Source organism: Lontra canadensis, unplaced genomic scaffold (genome assembly GCF_010015895.1).
Source record: "Lontra canadensis isolate GAN:19392208 unplaced genomic scaffold, GSC_riverotter_1.0 scaffold20, whole genome shotgun sequence".
Classification (NCBI taxonomy): domain Eukaryota; kingdom Metazoa; phylum Chordata; class Mammalia; order Carnivora; family Mustelidae; genus Lontra; species Lontra canadensis.
The window spans coordinates 4,987,251-5,007,803 of record NW_022631014.1 but is presented as its reverse complement, the minus strand read 5'-3'; the positions used below and the strand labels follow the sequence as shown (position 1 = coordinate 5,007,803).

Genomic DNA, 20,553 nt, shown 5'->3' with positions numbered 1-20,553 from the left:
GTACGGTTTATTATGCTCTAAACTACCTGTTGGCAGATGTTATCTACTGTCACTTCAAAATATTGTAGAACCTTAAGATTCTTAAAATTTTCAAGGATTATCTTTCTGATAAGGTAGCAGATCCAAAAACAAGGGCAACCATGGGCAAAACGACGGAACCTGGCTTGTTAACTTTGAAATAAAACACTGAAATTATCGTAGAAAAAGTTTTCACTCAATTAAATTAGGTTTGTTTGTCAAATAATTTACACTCCTGTAAATGCTTCTGATTTTATATTAATGGTTGTTGATTGTTTTGGTAGGGTTGAAACACCAAAAATGGAGTTTCTGAATTCTTTATTATATGGAAATTGGTTGGATAACGTGTGTGTGTGTGTGTGTGTGTGTGTGTGTGTGTGAATAGCTAATTCTTCATCCTGATTGGAGCTTATTGTAAATAGACAAAAGGCCTCAGTTGAGGTGTGTTAAATTTTTCACTAATGGGTTTGTTGGTCAGTTATTTAATAGGCAAATTAAATTTGAGAAAATATCTTGGAACCATGGTCCATATTGGATTTCCAACCTTTTCCTGTCTGAATTTCATTTTCAATTCATATGCAGGGCAGCTGGAAAATTCTGGGCCTTCCTTTCAGGGATGTGAGTCTTTACACTTTAAGTTCACATAAGGGAACTGAGAAGAGAAGAAAGCGTATTTTTTTTAAAGTCTTATTTTTGTTTAAGTAATCTCTACAGCCAACATGGGGCTCAGACTCATGAGCCCAAGATCAAGAGTCACTTGCTCTTCTGTTTGAGCCAGTCAGGCACTCCAGAAAATGTCATTTTAAGTGAGTTTGAAATACAGAGCCAAGATGATGGGCCACACATGAGGTGGTGATCCTTTCCCTCACCCTCCCAATCACATAATTTATTTTTCCTGTTTGGAGATCAATGAGCAAGGGATGAAAAAAGAAGAGAAGCTTCTTTCTTAGTTCTTTCCCAGTATACAGAAGTTCCAAAGATATTCTGGCTTGATGCCTCAAGAAGAGAGAGAACGGTCCCTGACCTTTCCCCAATCTAAAATAAATAAATATTTTATTTTAAAATAGTTTTAGATGTGTAGAAAAGTTGCCAAGTAGTAGGGTTCCCATATATCCCACCCACTCAGTTTCTTCTATTGTTGACAGATTAGTATGGTCCATTTGTCATAACTAGTGGACTAATAATAATACATTAATATTAATGAAATTGCATACTTTATTTAGATTTTATTATTATTATTTTTTTTTACCTAGTGTTCTGACTCTCTTTCAGGACTCCGTTCAAGATGCCACCTTTCATTTACTTTCTTTTTAAAAATTAACATATAATGTATTGTTTGTTTCATGGGTACAGTTCTGTGATTCATCAGTCTTACACAATTCACAACACTCACTATAGCATATACCTTCCCCAATGTCCATCACCCAACCACCCCATCCTTTCCATTCTCCTCTTCTCCAGTAACTCTCAGTTTGTTTCCTGAGATTAAGAGTCTCTTATGGTTTGTCTCCCTCTCTGGTTTCATCTTGTTTCATTTTTCCTTCCCTTCCCCTATGATTCTCTGTTGTTTCTCAAATTCCTCATATCAGTGAGATCGTATGCTAATTATCCTCTGATTGACTTATTTCGCTTAGCATAATACCCTCTAGTTCCATCCACGTCATTGCAAATGGCAAGATTTTAGGAGTTTTGATGGCTGCATAGTATTCCACTATATATGTATACCACATCTTCTTTATCCATTCATCTGTTGATGGACATCTAGGTTCTTTCCATAGCTATTGTGGACATTACGGCTATAAACATTTGGTTACACTTGCTCCTTCGGATCACTACTTTTGCATTTTTAGGGTAAATACCCCGTAATGCAATTGCTGGGTTATAGGGTAGCTCTTTTTTTCAACTTCATTTACTTTTAATATTTCCTTTGGCTCCTCTGGGCTGTGATAATTTCTCAAACTTTGTTTCTGATGACCTTGAGAGTTTTCAGGAGTAACAGGTATTTTGTAGCATGTCCTTCATTTTTTTGTCTGATGTTTTTCCTCATGCTGTGACTTGGGTTATGTGTTTTTGTGAGAAAGACATGTAGAGGTGAAAAACCATTCTTAATATGTCATATCAAGGATACATGCTGTCAACATGACTTATCACTGCTGTTAGCCTTGATTACATAGATGAGGTAGTGTTTGTCAAGTTTCTCCACTATAGAGTTACTTTTTTCCTCTTTCCATTCTTTGTTATTTAGAAATATGTCACTATGTGTAGTCTGCTCTTAAGGGATAGAGGGAGTTATGTTCCATCCTTCTTGAAGAAGGGTTATCTATTTAAACTATTTGGATCACTTCTTTATGGGGGTTTGCATCCTCTTCCCCATTTTAAAAAATATCAGTATGTATTCATTGATATTTTATATTTAAAGTAAAAAGCTTTCTATACTTTGGACTATAATCCAATAATATGACATTTAGTTGGTTGTTCCAGCTTTGGTCATTGGGAGCTCTTTTAATTGGCTTCTCTGTCTACTCCCCAACTTTTGATTATTAATAAGTTGGGTTGCACCAAACTTAAGGTCCACCAGGGTTATGGCCTGTTACCCTGGGGGTGGTGTGAGGAGGAAACGATCAGCAATTTCCAGGGCAGCCTTAACACCAAAAGCTGGTGCTTTGGTTCAAGTAACATTTCAGCTTCTACTTCAGAAGCTTCCCAAGTGGGTCAGAGCAATGTACTATAAATCAACTTTAAGAACCCTGTTGCTTCCCAGGAAAAACATTATTTTCACTTTTATTTTTCTCAAATTATGCTCAGAAACATGGTTTACTATAGCTTACTAAAGATGAGTTCTCTTATGTACCCCCCTTTTATTTCTATGATCATAGGATTAATTTAAACTTTTGTCTACAAAATTTAAACACACACACACACACACACACACACACACAAATACCTAATTCTTACAGTAATCATCCCTAGAATAATGCTAATCCTTAAACCTATTACATGATACAGCCTAGATCCACATTATTTTGTAAAGCTATAGACTTTCTTAGTGTCTTCAGTGGTTCTGAGGGATAGAGGTTAGATGGGAAAAAAATGAATAGATAAGATAGTTTGGGTTCCATGCTGGTTACCTAAAACCTATGTAGGACCACTGAATTTTTTTCTCAGTGAAACTCAGATGAACAAAATTTCCCTTCCAGAAGTTAAATGATTGTTTTACGATATTAGGAGTAAAAAATTAGTTTTGCATATTACCTCCTACTTTGGAGAGTGCCATTTGAAACATGGCTGTTTTCTTGCAAATTCTATAAATGTTTTGCAATGTCACACCCCAGTCACAAGAATTTATTCAATATTTCCTTTTTTTCTTATGTTCATAGCCACATGGTTAATGTACCTTACTTTTTAGTTCCTTTAAGAGTTGTTATCCTTGCCTCTCCCTGCTCCTGGTGTAAAATTAATTGCTGACTTTGGGGACCTAGTCTTCACTTTCTTTAGTGATCAGGGAACCCCTCATGCATAAGCAAATACATTTCATAGACTTGGTAGAAAATTTCTTTTCCAGTATTTTCTCCTACTAAATTGTTGGCAGACATTCTTATTTTATAGGTCAAAGTGGATATGTGAATCAAGGAAGAAAATGTTTCCTTCCAAACATAGACATGTATTTATTAAAAATGATATGTCACAACAGCTCATGTACTGGGACTATCTGTGTAGTTTGGCTTAGTTCTGACAAACCTACCATTCATTCAGTAGGATATAGGTTCTCTTTCTTTACTTATTTCTTTCAAATATATTGATTTAAAAAAAAAAGATTTTATTTATTTATTTGACAGACAGAGATCACAAGTAGGCAGGGAGAAAGAGTGGAGGAAGCAAGCTCCCTGCTGAGCAGAGAGGGCCAGATCCCAGGGTCCTGGAATCATGAAATGAGCTGAAGGCAGAGGATTTAACCCACTGAGCCACCCAGGTGCCCTGCAAATATATTGACTTTTAAAATAATAAATGTAGTAAGTGTTTATCATGTAAAGTTTTGAAAATGAGGAAAAGATGTAGAAAAAAAGCCAACTGTAATCTCACCATTCAAGATCAACTACTATCGTTTTTTCTAAGTCTTATTTGTGTTTTATATAGTTGTAAACACTTGTAAATTTACATTTGTTTTTGTTTAATTATACAGAAAGAATTTCTTATGTTATAATTTTTTCTAATCTGTTTTATTGGCTATACAATATCACAGTGATTAAATGCACCATCATTTACTTAATCTTTTTCACTAAATAATATTTGAGATGAAAGAGTTTAGAAATATAAATCAGCTCTAGAAAAGGAAAGTTTGAAACATTCTGAATACAACCTGGAGCAGATATTTAAATTGCTTTTTTTAGATAAAATAAGAGAAACGAATCTGTTTAGTATATATTTTACTTTAAACAAAAATTTTATAATCATTTCACAAAATCTATTTTCTTTTCAATATGATCACTTAAATTATATGTATAGGTTGTAATAGGGGCTACCTGAGTAAGAAAGATGAAGTTTCCTTCTTAAAAAGAGGTTAACATATTTTAAATAAATTGGTCGCCCCCAAAGCATGGATTATATACTTACTCTGTTTGGAAATTAGATACTTCAATATTCTTTTTTTTTAATTTTTAAAAATTTTTTATAAACATATAATGTATTATTAGCCCCAGGGGTACAGGTCTGTGAATCACCAGGTTTACACACTTCACAGCACTCACCATAGCACATACCCTCCCCAATGTCCATAACCCCACCCCCTCTCCCGACCCCCTGCCCCCCAGCAACCCTCAGTTTGTTTTGTGAGATTAAGAGTCTCTTATGGTTTGTCTTCCTCCCTTCCTACCCCCAAAACCCCCCATGTTGCATCTCCACTTCCTCATATCAGGGAGATCATATGATAGTTGTCTTTCTCTGATTGACTTATTTTGCTAAGCATGATAACCTCTAATTCTATCCACGTCATTGCAAATGGCAAGATTTCATTTCTTTGATGGCTGCATAGTATTCTGTTGTGTATATATGCCACATCTTCTTTATCCATTCATCTGTTGATGGACATCTAGGTTCTCCCCATAGTTTGGCTATTGTGGACATTGCTGCTATAAACATTCGGGTGCACGTGCCCCTTCGGATCACTATGTATCTTTAGGGTAAATACCAAGAAGTGCAATTGCTGGGTCATAAGGTAGCTCTATTTTCAACTTTTTGAGGAGCCTCCATGCTGTTTCCAGCGTGGTTGCACCAGCTTGCATTCCCACCAACAGTGTAGGAGGGTTCCCCTTTCTCCACATCCTCACCAGCATCTATCATTTCCTGACTTGTTAATTTTAGCCATTCTGACAGGTGTGAGGTGGTATCTCATAGATACTTCAATATTCATTTTTTTTTAAGATTTTATTTATTTATTTGACAGAGAGAGAGATCACAAGTAGGCAGAAAGGCAGGCAGAGAGAGGGAAACAGGCTCCCCGCTGAGCAGAGAGCCCGATGCGGGACTCGATTCCAGGACCCTGAGATCATGACCCGAGCCGAAGGCAGCGGCTCAACCCACTGAGCCACCCAGGCACCTGATACTTCACTATTCTTTAACGGATTTAAGTACTAGGTGTTTGCCTTGATTTTGTAGGTAAATTTTGATTGTTAAAATTATTTTGCTATTTGTTATCTCATTCATATGATGCCAAAGCCCATCTTCTAATGAACTTCTTATCATTATCAGTAAGCTGAATAATGTTAGGAACCATTCTCATTTTGCTTATCAGTTTATCTCCAGCACCTATGATATTGCCTGCCATACAGTAGGCAATTAATAAATGCATGTTAAAATGATTGTTGCTTTCCTCTGCCAATATTTTCAATGACAATAAAATAAATCCTTGAGAAATCTGGAAAATTGGAATAGAGAAATCAAATTTGGACCGTAAGAGTTGTACAGAGTCCCATGCAGTGAAAACACAGAAAAACTCTAGAAAGGAGACATTGTTTTAAGTAATTACTAAATGAATAGTAAAATATATATATTGCAGTAGTTATTACTATCTCAAAGCCAGAGGTACTGGAATTGTCAGTGGCCCTTTTCTCTTGGATTTGAGTATACAAAGCATTTATTTATCCCAAAATAATATATTTTATTGTGACCTATAGTTAAGTTATACTTTTTGTACCCTAATTACGAAGGTATCTTAGGTATTCAGAATCTCTTTTGTGTTCCAGGTATAAAATACAAAATTTTAGGTATTGAAAAAGTTTCAGCATTTTTGTATTTATAGGATATATCCATCCAGATGTAAGTGCCTTTATTTAATGGGCAAGGAATAGAAAAATAAAAGAAAGTTACTTAGTTGAATCAAAAGGGAAATATCTAGTACATTAATACATGCTAGAAAACAAGATGATGAAGAATTTGGGGTTTGGAGATTAATAAAACTGCTTATTCCACTGTACCATTTATTTGCTGTGTGACCCTTGCCAAGTTACTTAACTACCCTAAACCTTAGTTTCTTCACCTATGAGACAGGAAAATCTATAGTGCCTCTTTTGTTGTCAAATGATTGAGAGAAATAATGCATGCTAGACCTTGTCAGGACTTTAACCCACTATTTGACATAGAAAAACCAAAGTGAATATTTCTCATTGGTATGCCATTAAAGAATCTATCTACTTTTAGATGGTATGAAAGCGATGTACTAAAAAGGGAGGAAGTGGAAATTTTTGAATTCTTATTATCTAGAGCAGTGCTTATTTGCTGCCCACTTCAATACTAGGAAAGAATCTAGGAGTCTCGATCAACCTGTTCATAAATTCCTTTGCACCCCTAGATTTCACTTGTGCACATGATGGAGAAAGTGAGGCTGAATTTTTACCTGATGACTTTGAAGAAAAACCGGAAAGAGAAAAGAAACATACCAATTTCACTTTGTGCAATGTTTGTAACATTCAGCTGAATTCGGCAGCTCAAGCGCAAATCCACTACAATGGCAAATCACATCAAAAGAGATTAAAACAACTGAGCAATGGGATGCTGAAAAATGACAATGGTAAGTTTTTCAGAAAATATACTCAATTTTACATCATCAACTTAAGCTGTTTGTTTACCTGCAGATGTAAATATAAAGGAATAGACTAATCTATTTTTAAAATCAGGACAGCACGTCAAGTAAAAAGCTTTATCAGCCCAGTAGATTAAATTAAATAATCTCCCACAGCATTTTGGATGAAAAGGGGAAATTTTGTTTGTTGTATATATTTAATTGTGTTACGATTGTGATCACAACCCTCCAAGATATTTGCTATAATTTGAAAAAGTTGATGTTAGAGTTCCTTGATGTTCACCTTTAATGTAGTTTTTTGGAAATAGACATCCTTTTAAATTGTATATAAAACAATATTTAGAGTTGTTTTTGCATGTGAAGGGCTTCAGTAGGTTAGTGAGATTGCAGTTAAATTGAGAAAAATGCATATCTTACAAACTAGAGGTTTTAACATAAAGTATGATCTGTGAATACTTACAGATTGTTTAAATTGTTAGTGAAAATTCATGGTTTGTTTAATCATTTTGGAATATTTTTGAAAGTGTGGATTGAGTTTTGGAGTAAACAGATCTACAAAATAACACAAAGATGCACACTGGGAACAAAGGCAACTTCATTAGAAAAAGCCTGGAGAGGTGAGAGAGAGGAGGAATGGATTCCTTTGGAAAGCTAAATCAATAGCAAACAAAATGTTACAATAGTGTCTTCTGGTTGGGTGCTTTACATTTGATAAATAAAATATATTTTGTCAGAATTGTAATGGTATTTAAAAACGAGACTGAATTTTGATCTGTTCTCATGGCTTGCCATCAGGGAGATTTTTAAATGTAAATTTTGTAGTTTGCTTCAAGGCTACCAAATAATGAGAAGAAAAACAGTACATTTTTTAAGATGGAAGCTATTTCTACCTTGCTTTGTGGTTTTTAGTATGGATAAACTAAAATATTCTAATAAAAAGGACTCCATATTTCTCTTTCTGTTGTATGGCAAATAGTTAATCTTGGATATTATTTGTCAAAGGCATGTAAAAAAAACAAAAACAGTCATCGGAAAATAATTGATAATTACTAAATTCTATGGGCTTAAGATGAACTAGTAAGACAAAATGTTTTTGCTTAGGTCATGTTTAAAAAAATATATTTCACAGCCTCTATTCTGAATTTCTTAATCTTATGTTTGACATTTAGGTAAAAACTTCTTAAGCACAGTATGATTCAATTTCAAGTTGTTTTTCTTTAAGTCTGTATTGTTAGAGGTAATGGTGCCAGCTTTGGTGTTTTCCTTCACCTATGTTTATACTGACAAACCTCTTTTGGAGGAATTATAAATTATATCATAGAAAGAAACCAGGACAAAAGTCAAGCCTGGCTTAGAAACTCAAATCAGAGCCAGTACCAGACAAAATTTAGAACGGTCAAAGGTTTTCAAATGCTAGTAATAGGAATGAGTTCCCTCAAATTGATTTTTTTAAAATCATTTCATCAGTGCATTTATAATGGGCTAGCATTGTGGTAAAGTCTTTATATGCATTTTCTTATTTAATTTTCCCTTACAACCACAGAGATGTTGCCATTATCTTCTTCTTATAAATGTGGAAATTGAGGATAACATCGATTAAATAGTGTGATGAAGGTCACACAACTATTAAATGGTCAAACTAGCAATCAAACTCAGATCTTATTCATTTATATACCTGTTCTTCTGAAGTCTACTGCCTCCTCAGAATGAATATTCTGCAGAAAGGGTGCCTTTCTTTACTCAAAGAGAGAAATCATTTTCATGGAACCTAAAAAAATGCTATCATATTTCCAACAATGCATTGATCAATATGGTGCTTAACAAAATTTATTGCTACATTTTCTATTCATATTTTTTCCCCAAGGCTTTTTCTTGTAAAAGTCATTAAAAACAGCCACAAATTAATAAGAACACCTGGTTTGGGTCATATTAGTTTGACCTGGGATGACACTTCATAGGAGGGATGACCTGTATCTGCAAGGGGATCTAACCATGGACAATCAACCTCACAACTGAGTTAGTACCTTACATTTATATAGAAGCATATTATTTCTTATACATATCCCTTAATCTCCCCACTCTAAAAGTGTGCTTTTTTAGACCTGTTCGGAGTAAGAAAGGCTTATATATCTATATATATAATATACTATATTACATGTAATATAGTATACTATATTTATTATAGTATTTATACTATACTATAATATACTATACTATATTATAATATACTATATTTATTATAGTATAGTATTTATTACATGTAATATAGTATATTATATATAGATATATAAGGCTTGGATGTATATATATCTATAGATATGTATATATCTATCTATACATATCTATATAGATATAGATATGTATATATCTATAGATACATATATACATATCTATATCTCTATATATCTATATCTTATATCTTATCTCCTTTATCACAGAGAAACCAAGGTAAAAATGGAATTCCTAAGAATAAAGGATACTATAAATTCTTCATTGAGAACGTTATCATATTTATTTATAGAAAGATATGGAAATTATTTTATTCTTCTTGAATGTGCACACTTGTGAAATGGACTGCTATAACCTGCTTCCATTTAAGAAAATCTTCAATCTAGATTTCAAATGGTGAATAATTAAATGTAGTAGTGTCAAGAAAGCAATATGCCAATAGATATGTTTACCTGAATTCATCCAACCTTGTACCTAATTGATTTATTTTTAAGGATGCAAATAAAATAAATAATAGATCTGGAACTAATTATTATTATTATTATTAATTTGGGATTTCTGAATGGAGGAAAACATACTATCATTTCTGTCTTTAATGAAGAGTTTTGTATAATTACATGCCTTAAAGCATATCCTAACACACACTGCAAAGAACAGGAGTGAACAAGACAGACAATCACCACATCTAAAATTTGGTTTCTGTATTTCTGAGCAAAATAAGGCATTTCTCATGTCATCTCACTTATTAGAGAAAATGATCATCTGAAGATCACAGTGAAAAAATGTACTATGTGTACTAACTAATTAATAGACTCCGTCCGGCACTTTTTGTAGAAGTCATTATATGGAATGTGTGTGCTCCAATCTTGGGTTAATGCTGTCCTGAGTTTCCAGTGTCCCTCCTGCTGAGTTGAAGCCTGCCCTCAGCCAAAGGAAGCTATATTTCCTGAACTTGTTCCCTTGTTGGGGGCAGGCTGCAAAAATCCCAGCTCTTTGCTTCAAAAATTGGGTAGACAACTCTAAGAGGCCATTCCAGCTTCAGATTTGCAGATGCTACTGTGGCAGTGCTATCAGAGCCTCACCTCACCCCTGGCCCAGGCCTGCTTTCTTCATGCCTCACAGGTATAGATCCCTCATTCACCACGCACCCACAGTTATCTGCATGTATTTCCTGGAAATCTATCTAAGATACCACCAATGCTTGCTGTATCTTAAAAAGTAACATGCATAGTATGCTTCATTGTGCAAAAGCAATAAAATTTAACACTTTCCCCCATCTGTATTGTCTATTTGATGCCTGAATATAACCGTTGTCATAAAAAAATGCAAAGAGAGCAAAAAGTGAGCTAGTATTTATTGTTCCAGGTATGTTATAGATATCATCTATTAAATCCCAGTCAACAATTCTGAAGAGCATATATTGTTCTATTTTATAAGTGAGGTAGTTAAGAATCAAAGGGACTAAGACATTGGCCAAATAACTCTATCCATAAAGTTGCCTATGTCTTTATTATCAACAACATACCAAGTTCCCTGGTAAACTTAAATTCTAGTGTCATAAGTTTATGTCATGTTTTTGGATGTATTCTTATGTTGTTGAGTTTTGTTCTTTTTTTAAACTACTTAATTTACATTATTACAACAAATCTGACGTTTCCTTAAATTCTCTTTACCAAATCTAACTTCTGAAGATGTTTTATAGAGAATAGTCATATAAATAGGTCTTTTATAATTTATCACTGTTATTTCAGAAATACATTTCTTTTTGTTGCACATTTTTTAAAATGAGAAGATACAGAAGTGGCAAAAGGGTATTCTGTAGTTAAAAGTTGTTTAAGTGTGTGGACTTGATCATACTCTGGAGCTTCCATGCCTCACCCTCTCGTGAAAACTATAAAGAAATTCCAGTACAAACTGTGTGGCTTACTCATTTTCTCTTTGGAAAACATCTTTAATTTTGTATTTACTTAGAAATTAATTCTGAAAATAATTATCATTTTTCTGATGATAAAAATAATATTGTCGGGGTGCCTGGGTGGCTCAGTGGGTTAAGCCGCTGCCTTCGGCTCAGGTCATGATCTCAAAGTCCTGGGATCGAGCCCCGCATCGGGCTCTCTGCTCAGCAGGGGGCCTGCTTCCTCCTCTCTCTCTGCCTGCATGTGATCTCTCTCTGTCAAATAAATAAATAAAATCTTTAAAAAAAAAAATAAAAATAATATTGTCCCGGGCGCCTGGGTGGCTCAGTGGGTTGGGGCCTCTGCCTTCGGCTCAGGTCATGATCTCAGGGTCCTGGGATCGAGGCCCGCATCGGGCTCTCTGCTCAGCAGGGAGCCTGCTTCCTCCTCTCTCTGCCTACTTGTGATCTCTCTCTCTCTCTCTGTCAAATAAATAAATAAAATCTTAAAAAAAAATAATATTGTCCCATCTGGGCTATTCATAAATGTACAAAACTAAAATAAAAATCGCCAAGAGTCCTGCAAAGGTAACTTCATCTAAATTGTCACAGTTCTTTCACATATGCAAATAAATGTGAGTAAGCAATATTGGATGTGCAGTATTACATGAATGATTATATAATAGTGTTTGCATATCACCATCTTTTTTATGAATACATATTTTAAAATTACCCTAAAGAAATTAATAATGGAGTTATGATTTCTGGCTAAATGTTGAAATATTGCTCACATTTGTCAATTTATATTCTAATTATGTGATATATTCTATAATGGAAAAAGCTTAATAAGGTCTTTATTGTATATATAGGGATTTTATAAGATATTGAGGAAGTATAAAGTTGAGTATTAAAATGAAGTATACTGAGAGTATATAGGTATATTTTTATCTAAAAACTGACATTGAAAATTAGCATAAACATGCTCCTTTGAGTCATAAGAGCATTTTGGAATACAAGTAACAAAAGGTAAAACTTTCAGATTATTTAAAGTTTCTGTGACCAACTAATTTAATTCAATTTCATGAGCTCCCTCACCATGGTTAAGCTGTTGTGAAAGCTTGTTAAAGGATTGAGTAACAAGTTGACCTATTGTGACAATTTTATTTTATTCATAATACCTTTGTCATATTTGAGTTATTTTATTAAGCCTGGTTTTCCATTTTTATTGGGTTGAAGCTGCTATCAAATAATTCAGTTTTATCTAATAGTATTCTAGAGTTTTTCAGTGCCCATTGTTTTGTAGCACATAAATCTAGAATATTACCGCCCTTATCTATCCTCTTAGCATTAAATTTTCTTTTATTTAACAGAAAAGCTAAATAAAATTTTCCTTTTGAGCTCTCACTGATATATTCTCTTTTCTCTTTTCCATTGATTGTCCCAGATGAGGTTTAAAGTGTCAGTGGATTTTCAATTTATAAGAGGTGCCTTCTCTTGCAACATTGGTAGTTAATAAAAATTCAAAATAGCTTCATAGAATTTTTTGTTACTTCAGACCTTGATTTTATAATATATTCTTCATTTATATAAAAATTAGTTTTACCTTTTGATTTCCAAGGACTATTTGTGCTTTTGTAGAATGTCCATAGACTAGTTGGAACTTACTAGTGCATTTATAGATTAGTAGTGATGCCTTTTGGAGTCATTTTATTAAGTAATGATAACTGCTTTCTTAATAATATCTTCTCTATATGAGTATGAGACATAATGTGACATGGCAATAAGGAATTTTGCCTTTTCTCAAGCTTCTCTCTTCTTGACTATACCCTTTAGAAGCTTCAGCCTAGGGGAGACAAGGAAAAAATGCTGATATTAAATTGTCCAACATTATGTAATAAGAAATTTTGTTCTTGTTTGAATGATCCAAATTTCTTTTTCACCATCAAAGGATAAAAATATGGGAGAAAATGACAAATGTTAGTTTTGCCATGTTCAAATTTTGAGTAGGTTTTTGGCTTTGGTTATCAAATTTGTTTCTTCTCCATAAAAGTAAAACACATTGATCATTCCAAACAGGTGAAATTCTAGCCAGTAGCTACTTGCTGCACTTGGACTTAATATTAATTACATTGAACAGTAGCATCTTTGTCAACACAGAGATTTCTTATCCAGAGTATATCTCTAAGAAACCCCCCCCACTTTTTTTTTTATAATCTGAAGCTGATAATCCAGCATGACCCCTGTCTGGAGACCACCTGAGTAGGCAGCTGTGCCCGAAAAGAAGTGTATTTTGGTTCTTCATGATTGTGGTTATTGATGAAAAATTAGGTGAAAAAAATGAGGTGAACCGACCACTAAGAGAAGCCTTAAAAAAAAAAATAGAATGAGTTAAATGCATGCTATTTAGCTTGAGAATAGAATTTATTTGGGATGTAAGAATTTTCTATTGGTAATTTTCTATCTGTATATGTGTGTGTCTGTTTGGGGAAGGTTTGAAGAATTGGGAACTTCTAGCAGCAGTATCATAAACTGAGGGTGCAAAATAATTCATTTGTGCATTGGAACTTCAAATCTATTTAGCACAGGTCAAATTCTCGTTTCCTCACCTTTTGCCCCTTTCGGTCACTAACTACTTCCACAGTAATATCTTCCAGTTCTAGTGTTTCTATTCTCTAGACTTAGGAAAATAATCACTTTCACTTTTCTATTTTTGAAAATACACCTATTTTTCTTTTTTTTTCTATTTCCTTTATGTTTCCCCTAAAAGTTATTTGCCCATGGTAACAGTGCTAGCAGGTAATGGAAATGGGATGCTTTTATGTATGAATTCCCCTTTCCTAAACAGGTTAGTGTGCGTGTAGAGGCCAACCCTACTTACACTGGCATTGGGAAGTTTCTACAGCTTCGCCCCAGGCATGGCATGCTTCATCATTTTGTGTTTGTTTCTCAGAAACACTCAACAGTAGTATGAGCATATGTGTATGTGGGTGTGTTTTTCAGTTGGTACTTTAGATTAATTCATAAAATAGACCTCCAAATTATTGATTTTAAGTCTTTGAATAAGATGTAAGAAAGTAATTTTCAAAAATAGCAACCTAGATACATCTATTTGCTCTTACTATTTCCAAATTTGCAATGATGTGACATAAGAAATTTGAGAACAAAAGTAAATAAATCCATAACAGCACTGCACAGTGAAGAGTAAAATAGGAATTTCTGGAAGATATAACAAAATGTGATGAGAATGAGGTAAAAACCTGAATCTAAACACAAATATGGAAACCCACAGTGATAGGGGAAAAACAAAACAAAACAAAACAAAACTCTACAGTTTGAATTTCCAACAAAACTTGAGAATATCTCGAAGATTAATCTGAAATAGCCTTAAAGATGCAGCTCAGTGTTTGATGAACATTGTGATGAATTTAGTTATGTTGGTTTGCAGTTAGAGATGGGATATAACCTACCTGCAACCTAATTGTAGGCAAGTGAAGAGCAAATAAGTCTGGGGACTATGAGCCAAACAGGTTGGAAAGTGAATGTCTTCTTGGGGTCAGGGACAAGGGAAGGAAGGGGCCAGATTTATCTAGTCTGAAATTTTAATGTGTTAACTTTATAATGTGTGCTCTAATTCTTTCTTATATGTCACCTGTGGAATCTTCAGTAAAGATTTTAAAGTAAAATGTTTAATGTAAACATGTAAATGTAATGTAAATGTAATGTAAGGTAAACATGTAAAAATGTAGAAATACATTTTTAAAGTAAAATGTTTACTGACATTTTATATGCAGTTAGATTCTTCCTGGAGAACTTAAATGGGTGTCAAGACTGTCCGAATTGAGACTGACGCTGTGCACACAGGTAGAAAGGCGAAATACATTATATATTTCCAACCACTTGTATCAGGTACAATGTTGAAATCAAAGATAGGAGTGAGACATATTTACTATTCATTTAAGGTTTGCCAATCTTTAGAGGAGAGAAGAAATGAATGTAAATTTCAATTTAAGATTTTACTTCGGAGAGAATATGTGATGAAAAAACACATATGATTTTCCTTTAAGATTTTATTTCAATGGCTAAATAAAAGTACACAAATATAGAGGGTTGTATGAATTAATCAATGACTTAAAGGTATAAGTATGGTTTCAAAAGGAGAGAAATAAAAAGAGAATTAATTTAAGAGTATTTAACTTCATTAAGATATATTAAACATATGTATGCAGTAATAATTCTGACAAATAATTCATTTCTCAATTCAAATCTTCTAACAAAGAAAATTCGTGCAATATATATAACTACCAGGAGAAATAAAATAGTGAATACAGCTTGAATAAGAATTAACAAGGTTCTAGATTAGAACCCTGTTTGTATGCTGTGGGACTATTATTACATTAGTTTAGAGCAGTGTGGTTGAATGTTAAGACTGAACAGAGGAGAAGCTGATTGGAGGGTAGGTAACAAAGATGGTAATTTGACCAATATTATTAAATCATATTTCTGCAAGTTACTGTAGTTTATTTGTGTCCATTATGGAGATCAGTAAAATGAGACAAAGAAGGTAATTTGCCCAAGGTTTTTTAGCTAGAGAGAGGTGGAGTCAGACCCTGATCCCTGGTGAGCTGGCTCCAGAATCTATACTGATATCCACGATGTTATATCACCTCTCAAGCCTGGAGAACAGCTATGCTTGCTCCAGGGTTTGGAAGGCAAAGGAGGAGAGAATTTTAGAAAAAGAATGTGGTTAACCAGTGGGTCCTGAAGGCTTTATTCAGAGAGGTCGAGAAAGGCAACCCCTATTGGAGATCTGAAAATTGTAAAATGGCAGGCTTCTTTGAGAAATTATTTCAGTGAAGTGGGAAAAGCCAAGGCAGATTTTGAAAGGTTAAGACAGTGTTTCTCTGTTGGTCTGTTGGTGATTCTGATTCAAAATCACCCTGAGTGTTTCCTTAAAAATTCAAATTCCCTGTGTATACATTCCAAGCTCCTTTAACTGGGATTCTCCAGCACCATTTAGTTAGAAGAAATAGAAAATCAGTAAGAGGGAATGGAAGAGAAAGAGCAATGAGATGGTCACGGCCTAATTTGCATACTTCATTCAGCAGCAAAAGCTCTCCTATAGAGGCATTTTAGTGACCATCTGTTTTTATTTTAACATGTGCTGGGGAAAGATGAATTGCAAACCCAAGAGACTAATCAAAGTGTTTTCTTGTTATATTTTCAGCCACGTTTCAGGGACTCTCATAGATCTACAAGTCTTGAAACCAAATGGCTCTCTCCCTCTATACATCTAGCTCTGGTGGCTGTGAGTGGGCCCTGAACACTGTAGGTAATTTGAGGAACAGATAATCCATCTGTGCGGGGGCAGCAGGGTTATGTACACCACAGTTTGCATCTGGTCTTGCTCTTTTGTATGGCATACTGACCATGAAATTTTACAACTTAATCATAAAAGACTGTCCAAGTGTATATACTTTATCCCAAACTACTTCTTTCATCAATATTTTATATGTTTTTCTTTTTTCTTTTTATATCTTCACTTGTTGAGAATGTCATCTTCATATGGTGGCCATTTCTTTCCCCTGAAAATACATTTACATTTTTACCTGAAAAATACTTACTGTATAATTATCAATATTTATTGATGACAAGTGCTCTCTCATGTCCCTTTTACTTTTTACCTTAACCAGCCACATATGTGCTAGAGTCCCTATATCCAGGATGTTCTTGTGTGTGAGAAATTTACTGAGATAAGAGGTCTTAGTTTTTTTTCTTTTCATTTCATCTCCCATCTAAAATTCAAGGCTTATACTTTATAAATTGATTTTTACCCTGGCTAAAATTTTTACCCTGGGCTAAGAATGCTTTTTTGAATACTGGTAACTTTCTTTATGTTTAATTCATCCATTATTAAGTGTAAAAGAAACCCAAATTAAAGCATCTTAATACCAAACTATATTACTTTTATTTTATTTCAACAAACATGGAGGAACCTCTGCTACCATCATTTTTTATCAAGACAAAAAGAGGTTTAGAAATATACTCAGTTACTAACCTCAAAATGCATTTTTTGAATGTTGAAAAATCACAGTTTTACGTGTAGTGGAAATGTTTTCATTATTTTAATCTTTTTGTCAAGAAGTCAGATTTTGAGATAATAAATTAGAGTAGTGTCAGAACAGCCAAATACATCTTATAGGTACTCAATAAATATTAATTTATTATAATCCTGTTAGACACATTTTATTTACTCAACTATTCAAGGACCCTGTTTGCTAACATGACTAATGAAAGTGTTACTGTTGTTCGTAATTCCTGCTATCAGGATTTTATTCCTACTTTCATAAAATATTTTTCCTTCTTAAATAAAATTTCCTTAAGAAATTTCTTTAGTTCTAGAAACATCTTAATCATGTACAATATTCTCACTATTATAAGCATCAGGATCCATTTTAATTATACTTCTGAGGTCAAAATTTTAAAAAATCAAACTGAAGATCCCTACATTCAATGTATCTGATCCTGAAATGATTTCTTTACCAAACTATCAAAGATATTGTCTTTGCCATCACATACTAAGGTTGACTGATTAATTTTATGATGCTTACAAATGTCTTTTCCTTGATATACTATTTAATTACTGCCTTTATTAACTTATATTAAAGCCCACCACCAAATATCATATGCTATAACATAATTTCTCTGAGATTCAATTACAATAAAATTGTATAAACCAAACAGCACACTCAAAAAACAAACAAATAACATATTTCTTTTAACATCACTGGAAGAGGAGTGCTCTTTGTTTCCTTTGGAGATGTAGCCTTAGGCATCCAACAGTTGAAGGAGTTTCAAATTTAATAAATAAAATGAGAGAATAGAGTGATCTAAAATATTTCTGAGTTATTTATTATTATGAACAGTACCAGATATTTGTTTACCATAAGTGATTCAGGGAAGTATTAAAATTAAAGAAGGGGGTTGTAGGTATAGGGGAAAACTGGAAGTGAAACAAGAAGTCCCAGAGAGGTAAGATATATTAGGGATCTTATAGAAACATCAAGGCTTAAAGAAGCGTTAGAACTCATTCCAGAATAGTTTTACTTTGGTGAGTTTGTGCCAAGTAAAGAGACAATAAAAGGAGGGCTTAGGTTGCACATAGAGCTTTGCTTAGTTTTCTGATGGGAGGAGAAACTCTGGTATTTCCCTATGTCTCCACATGGTGAAATCCTACATAACTGAGTTGCTATGGGGTCTGGCATGGGATGAGGCAAGGAATGGCCCACATCCTAGACTTGGTCTTGGTTTGATGATGTAGCAGAGACTCAAAGTGGCTTATAGCATTAACATGAATCAATATAAGGTCAGGTTAGTCAGGCAGATATTCTTGTTCCTCATGTAGATAGAAATGAAATGAGTTTTGGTTATAATAGCCATGTAAATGGTAGAATACCCTAAGATGGGCGCCCAATCAGCTGCACCCCCATTGACATCCACCAGCAGATTTCAAAAAACCATCATCATGGTGCCAGAGATCACCCTTACTCCAAATTTGTTCACGTAAGACTTGCTCCAATACCAAAATCTTCTTGGACAGGAACAGAGGAAATAGAAATTAAACTGAAAGGCAATTTTAAAACTGAAAGTGACTGAATTATCCAAATAGGAACATTTGAATCAATACACAGAGAGAGCTACTATACTTAGCACATTTAGATATTCATTTGTAACTCTGCTACATTTCCCATATGGTATTTTTTTCTATCTCTAGTTGTGCCGTTTTGCTCTCTCAGTTCTCAGATTGATTTCTTGGGTGTCCAGATGATTTGATGTTTATGTAGTTGTGTTCAGGGGATGAGGCAACCTAGAGTACCCCTGCTCCTCTGCCATCTTAATTCTGTCTCCGGAGATCTGTGGTATAGTCACCCCTTGACCAACGTGGTTTTGAACTATGCAGATCTACTTATATGTGGATTTTTTTACACTACAGTGCTATAAATATATTTTTTCTTCCTTATGATTTTCCTAATAACATTTCTCTTTCCCTAGCTTACTTTATTATAAGAATATTATATATAATAAATATAACATATAAAGCATATGTTAACCAACAGTTTATGTTATAGTAAGGCTTCCAGGCAAGACTAGGCTATTAGTTGTTAAGTTTTGGGAAAGTCAAAAGTTACGTGTAGATTTTTGATTGCACAGGGGATTGGTGCCCCTAAACCTTATGTTGTTCAAGGACCAACTGTATTTGTCTGTCTGACTTATTTAATTTAACATAGTCTCCTCCAGGTTCATCCATGTTGTCTCAAATAGCAGAACTTCCTTGTTTTTTAGTAAATATATTTTAAAAACTAATATATGGGTTCACAGCAGGCTTGTTAGGCCATGTTTTAACCACTGTCTTTATTCTTCTTTAGTTTAATGTGTTAGCAGACTATTGGGTTAGTTGCCTGAAGGTGGAAATTAAAAATATTTATCTCCCACTTAATACTCAAAGCAATGGGTATGACTTCTATGTAAAGAATCCCTTTCAGAACCTAGGGGAGAAGAAACATAAGCATGAATTTCATTACTAATTATTGATCTAACCCCCCCCCAAAAAAAAAACTTCTTGCCTACTTTTATGTTTCTGGAGATGTTATTCCAAGTATCTAACACTTGATTCTTTTAGGTAAAATCTAATGTGAACACAACTCTTTCCAACTGAGAAATGTTTATGTGAATAAAACAATAAAACTAAGGTGTATGTAATATACACACATATAACAATTACTGCATAATTTTGAAACTATGGCCCTGTTTGAACATGTAGAAAAAGATGGAAGTATGGTTATTCTGAAAGGAGGATCTCCCTAAACTGAGGTTTATTATTCAGTTGCTGATTTGTTTTCAGTTCCTCCTAATTTTTTGTAGCATTATTTTATTTACCTTATCTATTTAATGAGATTCTTGACAGAAGCAAATGAAGTAATGTAGGTGGAAGTATTTCAACAATCTCTTTTTCTTACAAAGATGCAAATTTTAATTAGTCATTTCTTTGAAGTACATCTGAGTTATTTGAACATAAAGGCCCCAAGAATTTAATGGGAACTTAATTCCACATTAACACCTGAAGTAAAAGTCAAGGGAATAAACTCTGAGGGTTTGTGAGATTTCTGGAATGCTTTTTACACAGAAAAATTATCCATCACTCTGTAGTAATTAGCACTGATAACATCAAAGCCAAAAACATTTCAGACTTGGGGACAGTCAGCAGGAGAAGAGATGGGGAAAGTGCATTGTCTTTTGCAGGTGGCTTGAGAAAAGAGGCAAAATGAGCTGTGGCAACTGT

At 33.9% G+C, this 20,553-nt stretch overlaps 1 protein-coding gene across 1 annotated transcript in view; it reads left to right on the top strand.

The window, feature by feature from the left end:
• The window catches only part of ZNF385D (zinc finger protein 385D), an 889,426-nt gene that overhangs the window by 218,909 nt on the left and 649,964 nt on the right, over positions 1 to 20,553 (top strand). The window contains exon 2 of the mRNA XM_032860950.1: positions 6,863 to 7,081. Within this exon, the coding sequence (XP_032716841.1) occupies positions 6,863 to 7,081 (219 nt within the window). The remainder of the gene's footprint in view (positions 1 to 6,862; positions 7,082 to 20,553) is intronic.